General features: G+C 30.8%; 1 protein-coding gene and 1 pseudogene across 1 annotated transcript; both read left to right on the forward strand.

The window, feature by feature from the left end:
- The first annotated feature begins 3,168 nt into the window (after positions 1-3,168).
- LOC102622932 (flavanone 7-O-glucoside 2''-O-beta-L-rhamnosyltransferase-like) lies at positions 3,169-4,730 on the forward strand (annotated as a pseudogene).
- A 1,896-nt stretch (positions 4,731-6,626) lies between these two features.
- On the forward strand, positions 6,627-8,126 carry LOC102623228 (flavanone 7-O-glucoside 2''-O-beta-L-rhamnosyltransferase-like). The gene has a single exon (XM_006471356.3). The coding sequence runs from the start codon at positions 6,675-6,677 to the stop codon at positions 8,034-8,036; it is 1,362 nt and encodes a 453-aa protein (XP_006471419.2). The 5' UTR covers positions 6,627-6,674; the 3' UTR covers positions 8,037-8,126.
- Positions 8,127-14,095: the final 5,969 nt, after the last annotated feature.

Below are 14,095 nucleotides of genomic sequence, written 5' to 3' on the forward strand. Positions count from 1 at the left end.
TTATTCCAATATTTATTTTATATTTAAAAGTAAATTGGACAAATTAAATATTATATAAAAGCTATTTGAGTGATAAAAACAATATAAATAAAATAGCAATATTAATGTATATCATATATGTCTTAGTGGGTATTTAAGTATATTATGATTGTGAAAATTATATTCGTAATTAAGTTAATTACTTCACCATATATAAGGTCAATTTATAGAAAAAATAACGAAGATCTATTTGATGCAATTGGCTTCTTGTACTCATGCTATCATTACTTTTGAACAAAAATTAAAGATGTGGGAGATCACATACAATACATACAAAAATATATACTTTAAATTTTAGAAAATTATCAGCCATATACCTTTAAATGACACCAGTATCAAACGTGCTACAACACTTTTCGCTTATATCACTCGTATACCCTAAGTTGACAAAAGAGTTCTGGCATCCACCTTTCCGTTTATTACCGTTAAGAACTTAACAGAATTTGAGCAAAATGACTATTTTACCCTTTAAACTCAAAATGAGGTAAAAAAACAAATTTACCTTGAAAATTAATGTAAATTTTCAATACACAATTTTTTTTATTATTTTGTTATTAACAATACATTTTTTATTAAAAAATATGAATCATTAATGGTACGTATTATTAATAATTATCCATAAAAAATATTCATCTTATACCATAAAAAATTATTAACAACCTATTATTTACAATTATACATATTATACCATAAAAAATTCAAGTTTGAGCTTGGAGGAGTAGATCTTCAATAATTTAGGTTAAATTTTGGAAGAGTAGATTCGGTTGTAAAGTAGCTTTTTTTTTTAGCAATTATTAACAATTATCCGATAAATGGGATGACATGTCATTTTTATCAAAATATATTATATGACATGTCGTTTTTTATTAGGTAAATGGGATGACATGTCGTTTTTTAAAAAAAGACTAGATTACCCTTATGATGTTAGCGATCGCAAACGGCAGTTAACGGATTGGTGAACGGCAGAAGTGTTTTGTCAACTTAGTGTATACGAGTGATACACTTAAAAAATATTGTAGCACGTTTGATACTGGTGTCATTTAAGGGTATATGGCTAATAATTTCCCTTAAATTTTTATTACTATTACATCTTCTAAAGATAGCATAATTGGTTAGTATTTGACAATGAAAGCAATTGATCAAGAGCTCAAGTCTAATAAAATACATTTGATTTTTTTTTCATATTTAATACTAATAAATAATAGTATTGGCCCAATATTTTCCCCTTAAGCTAATCTTATTAATTTCATACTATTTCGATCAATTATTTGGTGTAGCTGTAAATATTAATGTATTTTTTTATAATGGTTAAAAGTCATCGAAAATAGTATTTTATTTCTACCACAAATTTAGTAGGTTGAAAATGTCATAACTCAAATTGTACCACCTAATGAATTATCTTGCTCGATCACTTTTGACGACCTTGATATTTGGTCAAAAAAAGATACGGTATTTTCGATTACAAAATTCTTACCTTTGCAAACAATAGTGATATAAGTGCTTACTGCCAAACATTTCAAAATTTCACTACTTATTTTCAATCAGTTTCATATTTGGTCAAAATTAAACTTCTATTATCAATTGCGAAACGGTGTGGTCATAAATAATCATTTATTTCCAACAAATTTGATAAAGCTATTGAAAAATTGTTTCATTTTTTACCATAACTTCCTTTCATTGAAAGTGGAATTGATGCCAATAATTTCCCACAAAAAAAAAGTATTAGCGATTAATTATTAAGTTATTTTTAACCGTTTTTCCCCGTTGAAAATGTAGCACATTACTTTATTCTTTTAGGGATGAACTAATCTTTGCAATCGAAAATAATAATATGTTTTACTAAATTTTTCCTGCAATTAGTAACGTTGGTAAAAAAAAAAAATTATTTTTCTTGTAGTGGCGTGCCAATATGTATTCTCGCCAGTATAGTGAACCCACCATCATTTTATTGATTAGAACGACATGGAATTTATTTTACCCTTGTAATTTTTTTAAAGGTATTTCAAACTTTTGTTAAAAAAATTTAATATGTAGTGAATTCACACTTATTTAATATTCTATCTTCATGTCTTTCCTCTTTACCTTGTCCTCCCTTCTAGTTTTTGAATAACCTATATCTAATACGATAACCTGCTTGTAAGACAGCTTAATCCTCTGTCATTTAATCAACTAATGTTAATTCAACTTGAATTTCTTAAATCTTAAGGTGAATAGTTCTTGTGATGGCTTGTTTTGTAGTCCTTTTAATTAAGGATGAAGTGATTTGTGGGATTAATACACATGCATCAATATCTGAATCATGTAATGTTTATCTACAAGGATCATGATAGATCACTCCAATAATGATTACAATATTGCAAGAATATATATCATTAGTGAGTATAAAATATAATTTTTTTTTGACAAATATTAATTCTTTAAACATTGTTGCTTCAGAAATACTCCCCTGCCTAATTGCTTTTAAAACAAGTAAGCCGGGAATATTATTGGAACTTCAACAAGCTAGTACAATTTAAAAAGTTAGAAATTTTAAGAGAGTTTCATTCAACTATTGGTAACGTGGTTCAGTTCGATTTCTGTTTTGATTGAAACAAAAACTTTTGACAAAGGAAATCAAATGTAAAGTGCAAAGAGAATTGAAGAGAGAAAATATTTTGTATTATTTTGGAGAGATGAATCCGTAGGTTGAACAAATAATTATGGGTTGGGTCTACTATTTATTGAATTTTTCTTTAACACAAAATAAAACTCCATGTAACTTTTATCTTAACCGTTTAAAGAATATTATTTTCTCACCAACAAAGTCTCCCTTCAAGATCAAAAGGATTTTTCTTCTTTCCTTCGTTCTTTTTTCATTTTATTAATTCATGCACCCGTTGAAATTCAAATCTAACTAAATACTATATATATAAATTTGTTCCTTCATCACACTTGAGAGCGGGACTGTGGCTTCTTTCTCTTCGTACGCTTGGATGTCATTTTGTTAATTGTAATGTTGTGTTTGAGTTTTTGACTAAATGGGTTCTGTAATTTTTTTTTTCCTGATTTTGTAAAGTAGTGGCACATCATCTTCTGAAACAGTAAGTGCACGTTGTGCCAAATCCCAATTCTCAGAGTTTGAAATTAATGTCGGCTACGACTCTCATCTGCGATCCCAATGAAATTAAAGTATTTGTTTTCCACTTTCTTCTACATACATAATTATATACTATGTTTTCTTAGGATTGCAACTTACAAACACAAATCTAGAAACATCATGGAAACCAAACACCAAAACGAGAAGCCAAGTATTCTGATGTTACCATGGCTAGCTCATGGCCACATAACTCCATATCTTGCGCTTGCCAAGAAGCTCTCGCAACAGAACTTTCACATATATTTCTGCTCTACTTCCATCAATCTACAATCCATCAGTCAAGGTCTTCGAGAAAATTTTGCAGCTTCAATACAACTTACAGACCTCCAACTTCCTTGTACATTTCCTGAACTTCATGATCCATATAATCACACCACCAAAAACATTCCCCGCCGTCTTATCCCCACTCTCATAGCAGCATTTGATGCTGCCAAACCTTCATTTTGCAATGTTCTGGAGACCCTTAAACCAACCCTAGTAATTTATGATTTATTCCAACCATGGGCCGCTGAGGCAGCTTATCAGCATGACATTGCTGCTCTTGCGTTCTTAACCACTGCTGCAGCAAGCTTTTCTTTTTTTCCTTCACAATTCCAGCTTGAAATTCCCTTTCCCAGAATTTGATCTGTCTGAGTCAGATATCCAGAAAATGACCCAGTTCAAGCATCGTATTGTGAACGGCACCGAAAATAAGGACAGGTTCTTAAAAGCTATTGATCTGTCTTGCAAGCTAGTCTTGATCAAAACCTCAAGAGAGATAGAATCCAAGTATTTGGATTATTTTTCTTCTTTAATAAAAAAGGAAATTAACTATTCCAGTTAGGCCTCTAGTTCAAAAACCTATATACACAGACAATTTTAATGATACAATAATCATGGATTGGCTGAGCAGAAAGGAGTCTTCTTCAGTTGTGTACGTATCATTTGGCAGTGAGTACTTCCTTTCCAAGGAAGAAATGAATGATATAGCTAGTGGGTTATTGCTCAGCGAGGTTAGTTTTATATGGGTTGTGAGATTTCATTCTGAAGGAAAATTGACTATCGAGGAGGCACTGCCTTAAGGCTTTGGTGAGGAGATTGAAGCAAATAATAAGGGGATGGTAGTGCAAGATTGGGCTCCGCAGGCTAAAATTTTAGGGCATGGAAGCATAGGGGGTGATGAAGAGATCACTGTGGTAGAGAAGTTGCTGCAGCTTGTCAAGGTACATAGTTAGAGCTTAGCTCATAATTTGATTTGCAAAAACAAAGTCTCCAAACAACAATATTGCCTATATGATTTCAACATGTTCGTGTCTTCGTGATGTGTATAGCCAGCCATTCTCTAGTGTGGACCATAGAGCTTACCGTCTTGTAATTTAGGAAAAGCTTTGGGTACTCATAGAGTGCCACCTTTCTTAATTATTTATTTTTTTATTCACTCTTTATTAACCAATTATAACAATATCCATGATTATATAATAAATAGTGAACGGATGGCCAATTGTCCTAAAGGGTAATTGGGCCAATCAATTGGAGAAAACTTAGCGTTTAATTGAGGCAGAAACTTCAATTATTATTATTTTTTTGAATGAAAGTCTCAATCATTACTGTATTTGTACCCAATAACTCTAAGAGAAAAAGACACATATGCCCTCAAAATTTGAAAAAATAGTCATTTACACATAGAGTGCAATTTTTTTAAAAAAGGAAGTGTTAATAAATCTGGCATAAGCAGTAAAAGATGTGAACTTCAGTGAAGATATTATTAATGGACTAAGTTTTGATTGAATTAAAAGATGATAATACAATTCACTGAGGTATCATAAACGGTTGAGCCGCCCCTGATTATTTTCACCGTCAATAAATTTCATCAGACAAATATCATATATGTATGGCATTAAATTTCGTGAGTTATCACGAATATGAAAATTTTTTGTTTAATAAAAGTTCAGTATATCATATTAACTGGAATTTAGTTATAGTTGATTGTTCAAATTTAATCCTAATTTGATATTATTAAAGTGTGTGAATTTTTTATAATTAATTATTCAAAGTGGGTGCAAATTATTTTAATTGGTGTTTATTTTATTTAAATGATCAATTATTTATTTAGGGTTTAGAGTTGTTGAAATAACAAAATTACCTCTGTGTCAGCAGATTATTTGATTTGATTCAAAAAAATCACAAAATCTAGTTGCTAAAGCCACTATTACAATTAAAACGCCCGTCAGCGGTGCTGCGAGCGCGAGGGAGAAGGAAAAACAAAATTAAGATGGAAATTGGGGGAAGCAAACAGAGAGCCCCAAATAAACCAAATCTAGTAATAACAATGGGTCCCACGGGTTCTGGCAAATGGAAGCTAGCCATTGACTTGGCGTCGCACCTCCCTGTCGAAATCGCCAACGCTGATTTTAGGCAAGTCCATTAAGGCCCTGATGCTCTCACCAACATAGTCTGCCTTCAAGACCAATAAGGGTTTTTCTCCTTTCTCTTTCCGTCTCTGTGTTCTTCAATGTTCTCTTCTCTTCGTACACGTGAATGTCATTTTGTAAATTATAATGTTGTGTTGAGTTTTTTAGTAAATGGGTTCTGATTTTTTTTTTTTTTTGAGTTTGTAAAAGTAGAGCTAGAGCTGTTAAAATTTGACACGACCCGACTACCCGACACGAATACGACACCAATAAATGGGTATGAGTTGTCGAATTTAATACGATTATTAAATGGGTCGGGTTTGGGTCAATACGATTTTTTTCCGTGTCGAGTTAGGTTTTAAAATTCTTGACCCATTTACCCGATCAATGACCCGATTATATTTTCTATTTTAAAATAATTTATAGATTCTAGTCATCAAAACTCAAATATTAGGATGATTTTTTTTTATTCTTTAAAATGATGAATATAAACACAATATTTTATTTATAAAATTTTAAATACATTTAGAGCTTTAATAGTGTAAATGTATAAAATATTGGTAGACATGTATATTTTATAATATTGATATATAATATTATTTACATATATATAATTAAAACCTCAATAGTGTGTGTAATATTTTAGTAGATGTGTATATTTTATAATATTGATAAATTATGTATGCATGTATAGATGTATGTATGTACGTGCATACATATGTATGACAAAATGTAAATATTTGATATAACTTTTGTTTAATATACAGATATTAAGCGGGTTATTGGGTAACCTGATTATTTTTCTGTGTCGGGTTTGGGTCTCAATATTTTGACACGATTATTAAATGGGTCGGATTTGGGTCGACCTAAATTTGACACGACACGAACACGACCCGATGACCCGTTTTGCCAGCTCCACATCCGCTTATGTAACAGTAAGTCCAGGTCATGACAAATCTCAATTATCAGGGTTTGAAATTAGTGTCTGCTACCTCTCTCATCTTTTACCCAATGAAATTAAATCATTTGTTTCCACTTTCTTCTACATAAGTAATTATATACTATATTTCTGAGAATATGCAACTTACAAACACAAATCTAGAAACATCATGGAAACCAAACACCAAAACGAGAAGCCAAGTATTCTGATGTTACCATGGCTAGCTCATGGCCACATAACTCCATATCTTGCGCTTGCCAAGAAGCTCTCGCAACAGAACTTTCACATATATTTCTGCTCTACTTCCATCAATCTACAATCCATCAGTCAAGGTCTTCGAGAAAATTTTGCAGCTTCAATACAACTTACAGACCTCCAACTTCCTTGTACATTTCCTGAACTTCATGATCCATATAATCACACCACCAAAAACATTCCCCGCCGTCTTATCCCCACTCTCATAGCAGCATTTGATGCTGCCAAACCTTCATTTTGCAATGTTCTGGAGACCCTTAAACCAACCCTAGTAATTTATGATTTATTCCAACCATGGGCCGCTGAGGCAGCTTATCAGCATGACATTGCTGCTGTTGCGTTCTTAACCACTGCTGCTGCAAGCTTTTCTTTTTTTCTTCTTAATTCCAGCTTGAAATTCCCTTTCCCAGAATTTGATCTGCCTGAGTCAGAAATCCAGAAAATGACCCAGTTCAAGCATCGTATTGTGAACGGCACCGAAAATAAGGACAGGTTCTTAGAAGCTGTTGATCTGTCTTGCAAGCTAGTCTTGATCAAAACCTCAAGAGATATCGAATCCAAGTATCTGGATTACTTTTCTTATATAACAAAAAAAGAAACTATCCCGGTTGGGCCTCTAGTTCAAGAACCTGTATACACAGACAATAATGATGATACAAAGATCATGGACTGGCTGAGCAGAAAGGAGCCTTCTTCAGTTGTGTATGTATCATTTGGCAGTGAGTACTTTCTTTCCCAGGAAGAAATGAATGAGATAGCTAGTGGGTTATTGCTCAGTGAGGTTAGTTTTATATGGGTTGTGAGATTTCATTCTGAAGGAAAATTTACTATCGAGGAGGCACTTCCTCAAAGCTTTTCTAAGGAGATTCAAGGAAATAATAAGGGGATGGTAGTGCAAGGTTGGGCTCCGCAGGCTAAAATTTTAGGGCATGGAAGCATAGGGGGATTTGTGAGTCACTGTGGTTGGGGTTCTACCGTTGAGGGAATAATGTATGGGGTACCAATCATAGCGGTGCCGATGGTGCTCGATCAGCTATTTAATGCCAAGATGGTTGCTGATATAGGTGTGGGGTTGGAGGTACCGAGAGAGGAGATCAATCAACGGGTTAGAAAAAAGGACCTCGCAAGGGTTATTAAACAAGTTGTGGAGCAAGAAGAAGGGCAGCAAATAAAAAGAAAAGCTAAAGAATTGAGTGAGAGCATAAAGAAGAAAGGAGATGACGAAGAGATCAATGTGGTGGAGAAGTTGCTGCAGCTTGTCAAGGCACCTAGTTAGAGCTTAGCTCATAATTTGATTTGCAAAAACAAAGTTTCCAAACAACATTATTGCCTATATGATTTCAACATGTTCGTGTCTTCGTGGTGTTTCTCTAGTGTGGATGTAGAGTTTACAGCTATCGTCTTGTAATTTAGGAAACAACTTTTTTTTTCCACTCTTTTTTCCACTCTTTATTTGCTCCCCAGTTCGAGTCACTCTTTATTTGCTCCCCAGTTCGAGTCGCTGGGAAGTTGCCTTTGTTGGGAGAACCTGTGCCTCTCGGTTCGAGCGGAGACTTCTAGTCTGGGTTGTGGTACGGGCTTAAAGGTGTCTCCCACAGTTGGGGCCCTCCCTAGTCTGGGTTGTGGTACGGGCTTAAAGGTATCTCCCACAGTTGGGGCCCTCCCCAGGATACCTCGTGGTCAAAACAAAAAAAAAAATAAAGCTATGGCTATGTTGGAACAGATTTATGGTGAAACACGAATCTTAGTCACACACGTAAAGTGATAAATAAAAAAAAAACTCATTATAACTTTGATCATGTGGTTGTGAAGGGATGCTCTACCTTAGATCAACTCCAATATAGTCAAACCCTTATGATAATAAATAGATAATCATTTATTAACTAGTAAATGGATGATCAATTGCTTGATGGATAATTGGACCAATCAACTGGAGAGAACTTAGAGTTTTAGAGGCAAAAATTTAATTATTATTTTTTTATGAATAAAAGTTTCGGATTAGAATTATCTTATAATCTGATATCCTCCTAATAAAAAATACAGGTGAGTGATTGATAGTTAATAAATAAAGAAAAAGCAAAAGTTAAATCATACTCATACACTATCATTTAAAGACACATGGCACAAGATCTTTAAAAGCTCATGATAACTCAGATCAGGAGAGGATATTTATCTGTTTCAATCATTGTTAAATTTACGCCCAATAACTATAAGTGAAAAGAATACCTACATCCCCAAGGTTTGAGAAATAGTCATGTAGATCCTAAGTTTTCAATAAAAAATATCAAGACCCCCTTTTAACTATAATACCCTTTGATTCTATTAACTCAAAAAATTTGACTCCAATGTTTTATAATAAATATGCATAATATTAAAATAAGTGTAACAATGTATACATTTTAAAATAATTTCAATATTTAGAAAAATATTTTAACACTTTAAAATCTTATATTATATTAAGTTAAATACTTAAATTAAATTTTATAATAAATAGAAACATAACATTAAAATAAATACGCAAAAATTTAAATTATTTTTGATATTATAGAAAATAATTTTAATGCCACTAATACATTACATATATTTTATTAATTGTGAAATCTATTTAGCCCAAAGATTTATTTAAAATTTTTATAATAAATACAAATATTTTATTAACATAAATATAATAATTTACATTTTAAGAATTTATTTTATATATTAAAAAATATTCTAATATTATTAGTTTACAAGATAAATTTAACCATTTAAATTATATTTATATTTATTAAAAAATTTAAAATTAATTTTTTAAATTACTATCTACTAAGTATATTATAATTAAAAGAAAATATGTTATCCTTTATTAAAAACTTAAAGATTTACATGATTATTTCTCAAACCTTTAAGATCTAAGTCTCTTTTTTTCCTAACTCAAATGTCTTAGCATTACGTAGATGGAGTTTGGTGATTGTCCACGGACAGCTGTTGTCAATTGTTGATGGTGATTGACATTTAACATTCGTATTTTTATCAATAATTAATTATGAAATAATATGAAAATTTTCTTTTATAATGTAAAGTCATAATGAACATTAGTAATTTTATAATCTCTAAATTTCTTTTATAATGTAAAGTGATAGCTGCATAAATTTAACTTCTTGGTGCGCGGGCCATAGAGGTAGTAATTTTAATGTGAAGTGATCATGAATATTAGAATTTTATAATCTTCAGTCTTTTTCTTTATCTTTTTTTAATATAAAGTGATAGCTACACATATATTTGTCTTCCTGGAGCACAGGCCTGTGGCCGTAGAAATTTAAGTCTGAATTGGTACATCATTTGATTTAAAATAAACGGATTTGGGTATAAAAGCATTGATTCAATTAATAAATGAGTCTCATTTAATAAAATAAATGAGTCTCGTTTAATAAATAAATTATTCGAGTTCAATGATTTGTTTAACAAATTACTTATGTCTTTTAATAATTTCCAAAAATTAGAATTATTTTTGTTAAAAAATAAAAAATTCTATATAATATTCAAGTGATATTATATATTGCTTTAAGTTAAATTGAAAATAAAATTTAAGTTAAACAAATTGATTCGTTTGTTTGTTTATTAAATGGGTTGATTATGAATCTTGATACTATGATTCTTTTAATATAAAAAAGTTGAATCTAGATTTATCAAATTTTGACTCAATTTATTTAGATTGGAGGTATTGACACCTCTCCTTAATCCTTACAAAATTTTGATCACTTATAAAAATGCCCTTTTCATTCCCCATTTACCCCTTCTTATAAACCCAACAAAATAAGATTCTTTACAAAATATTTTCAAAATCATCATATGCTGATTAACAGTCCCTTAAAAAAGATGGAATAGTAATGCAACAATGGTTTCTTAATTTTAGCTTCTCTTTCTCCTTTCAAAATTCTCTTTTAATCTGAATAATCCTCAAGTTTGTTATTAATATCTTCCTTTCGTTGTTAAATTCTTATTCTAATATTTATTTATTTATTTATTTTTCAATGTTCGATATTGATCTGAATATTGGAAGTGAAAGCTTTAAAATGTTTTAACATCAAAAACAGCCAATAGCCAACAACTGATTCAATTTTGGGTTACATTTGTAAATACAAATAAAAGGTACTCTATTAGGAGTTTGAAGGGGCACCAATAGCTCCGCTCTTTATTTAAATTAGACGCAAGTTCCACGCACCCACTCAAATTACCATCCAGTAGGTCCAATTTAGAAAGGTTAAGTTGAACACTAATTATTATTATTATTATTATTATTATTACTTTATCGTTTTTTTATTGACTTGCCCAGTCCATTGAAAAAATAAAGATTTTAAATAAAGATGTGAACTATTGTGAAAGTGTTGTGTAATATTAGTAAGAAAAAATAAAATAAAATAAATGTAACATGCTATATGCACTTAGATTTCTTTCTCTCCTGCCGTCCTAGTCACCTTCGATCGTGATGATGAAAAATTTGATTAACAGTGAATTAGAAGATAGAAATGTGGATTCTCCACTGTATAATAAGTCAGGGTTTGTTTGACATATAACAGTAAATACGTAAATAGAAATGTGCAAAATAAAAGAAAAAAATCAAGACAACTCCAATTACGAAATGCTAACCTAAAGTGGCTTTGTAAAATAAATTAGAGAGCCATTATGCATGAAATTTTTACACAACAAAATACCATAGAATTTAAAATTTGACGTATCAATCGATAATGCAAAACAACGAAATGTTGGACTCAATTTTGGATTCACCATGAAATTACTTTTTTTTAATTGTTTCCTTCTATTTTGAATGAATTTCTCTTGGTTTCATCATATATATCGATGACGGCCACCAAAACTACCACTTTACTAAACCTCCCTTTAAACTAAAATAGCAAACAGTAATATACGATACTATAAAATTCTTAAATGATGAGGCACAAAACTTGGTTGAATTGATTTTGTTACAGTCTTCTCATAAGTCTTGCTGGTATATTATATTTTTGTTTAATACTAAAATTTATTAGATTGTAATGTTTAAAAAAGAAAAAAAATTACTGGATTGCAATATTTGGAATCTCCATTTGATTATATAGTTAAATAGAAAATGTGATGGCTAAACTAATAGAAATTAAAATATTGTGCGAGCGGTCATTTCGTAACTTTACCATCCCTAATCCCTATATTATTGATTCATATCACAGAGGATATTGAGTTAAACTGTAATTTACCCTGACAACTTTTGTTGTTTTTTATTTTTTTTTGTTAACCGAACGATAAAGTGGTTCATATCAGCAATATGCATCCTATCGAAAAGATAAGCAGCACATTCATTACAAGCTTCAAGCTAGTTAGCTGGAATCAATATACAAAGTTGAAACCTATGCAAAAAAGATACTCGACACATTCATTACAAGCTCTAAGCTAGTTAGTTGGAATCAAACGTACAAAGTTCAAAGATATGCAAAATACTGCTTCTCTACTGGTATCTTGAAAGTTACCAAAACAGCAGAAGCTGCCAGCATACTTGACCTAAATCCAACCAGTGCAATCACATTCTTTGAAGTGCATATAACATAGTGATAAGCTAATGCTTTCAGAATTTTTGAGATATCAATACTCAGCTTAAGTTCAGTCACAAGATCCTCCACAAAAGCATCAATAAACTTGTCGATTGGTATAATGTGAGATATATGGGCCGAGCCCATTCATCAAAACTACTTATTTTTTCTCCAAACCGTTGAGCCATTGGTAATTCCAGAACCATAATATCAAATTCAGACTTTAGAGCTGGCAAAACTTGACACGATCCGATTATCTGATACGAACATGACATAAATAAATAGATATAGGTCTTTGAATTTAACACGATTATTAAATGAGTTGGGTCCGGATCGACACGATTTTTTTTGTGTCGGGTTAGGGTTAAAGTTCTTGACCCATTTACCCGATCAATGACCCGATAATATTTTCTATTTCAAAATAATTTGTAGGCTCTTGTTATTAAAACTCAAATATTAGAGATGATCATCTCTTTTATTTTTATTTTTGAAAAGATGAATATAAACACAATATTTTATTTATAAAATTTTATATACATTTAAAGCTTCAATAATGTAAATGTGTAAAATATTGTTGGACATATTTATTTTATAATATCGATATATAATATAATATAATATTTTATATATATATATATATATAATTTCAATAGTGTAATTGTGTAATATTTTGATAGATTTGTACATTTTATAATATCGATAAATTATGTATGTATTTATGTATGCACGACAATGTGTAAATGTTTGATGTAAATTTTGTTTAATATATAGATATTAAGCGGGTTATTGGATAACCCGATTATTTTTCCGTATCGGGTTTAGGTCTCAATATTTTGACACAATTATTAAATAGGTCGGGTTTGGGTCGACCTAAATTTGACACTACATGAAACTAACACGACATGAAACTAACACGACACGAACACGATCTGATGACCTATTTTACCAGCTCTGAATTCAGTAATGATACATCATTACGCTATCAACATTCTGAAAATAGCCATCATTCATTAAATCTTTGTTGCAGGTCATAAATTGGTCGATGATATTCATGGTTATATGTTCTAGATATTAAGGATTGTAAATTGGTCGACAATGTGTAAATGTTTTGCTGGCATGTTGTATTCTTCTTTAATAAAAATTATTAGATTGTAATGTTTGAAATAAAAATTATTGGGTTGTTAATATTTGGAATCTCCATTTGATTATTGAAAATCAAAATTTGCTTTCAAAGGCTACAAGAGAAGGATATTTATATTAGTAGTAAATATCCTAAACCATGAACAAAAAGGAAAATAAAGTTATAAACTAAAAAAAAAATAAAAATCCTAAACCTTAATTAATAAGGAAATTAATCCTAAAATAATATAAATTCCTACTCTACATTAGATATCAACACTTAGCTTTAAGTTCAGTCACAAGATCCTTCACAAAAACACCAATAAACTTGTCGGTTGGTATAATGTGAACAAATTTAGCAAAGATGAGGCGAGCCCATTCATCCAAACTTTCTTGTTTTTCCTCTGAATCGTGTTTCTTCGCTAGTTGAGCCATTGGTAATTCCAATCATAATTTCAAATGCAATAATGATACACCCAATCATTATGCTATCAACAGTCTCAAAATAGCCATCATTCATTAAATCTTTGTTAAAGGACATAAATCAGTCGAAGATATTCATGATTACATGTTCAAAATACGGAGGATAAAGTACATCCTCTAAAAGCTCTTATACACAAATCTAACCGTCAAACCGATACTAATCTAACAATCTACT

Source organism: Citrus sinensis, chromosome 8 (genome assembly GCF_022201045.2).
Source record: "Citrus sinensis cultivar Valencia sweet orange chromosome 8, DVS_A1.0, whole genome shotgun sequence".
In the NCBI taxonomy this organism is placed as follows: Eukaryota; Viridiplantae; Streptophyta; class Magnoliopsida; order Sapindales; family Rutaceae; genus Citrus; species Citrus sinensis.

Bases quoted from the DNA above. Each gene is read 5' to 3' on its own strand.
- LOC102623228 (XM_006471356.3), top strand. From the start codon at position 6,675: ATGGAAACCAAACACCAAAACGAGAAGCCAAGTATTCTGATGTTACCA.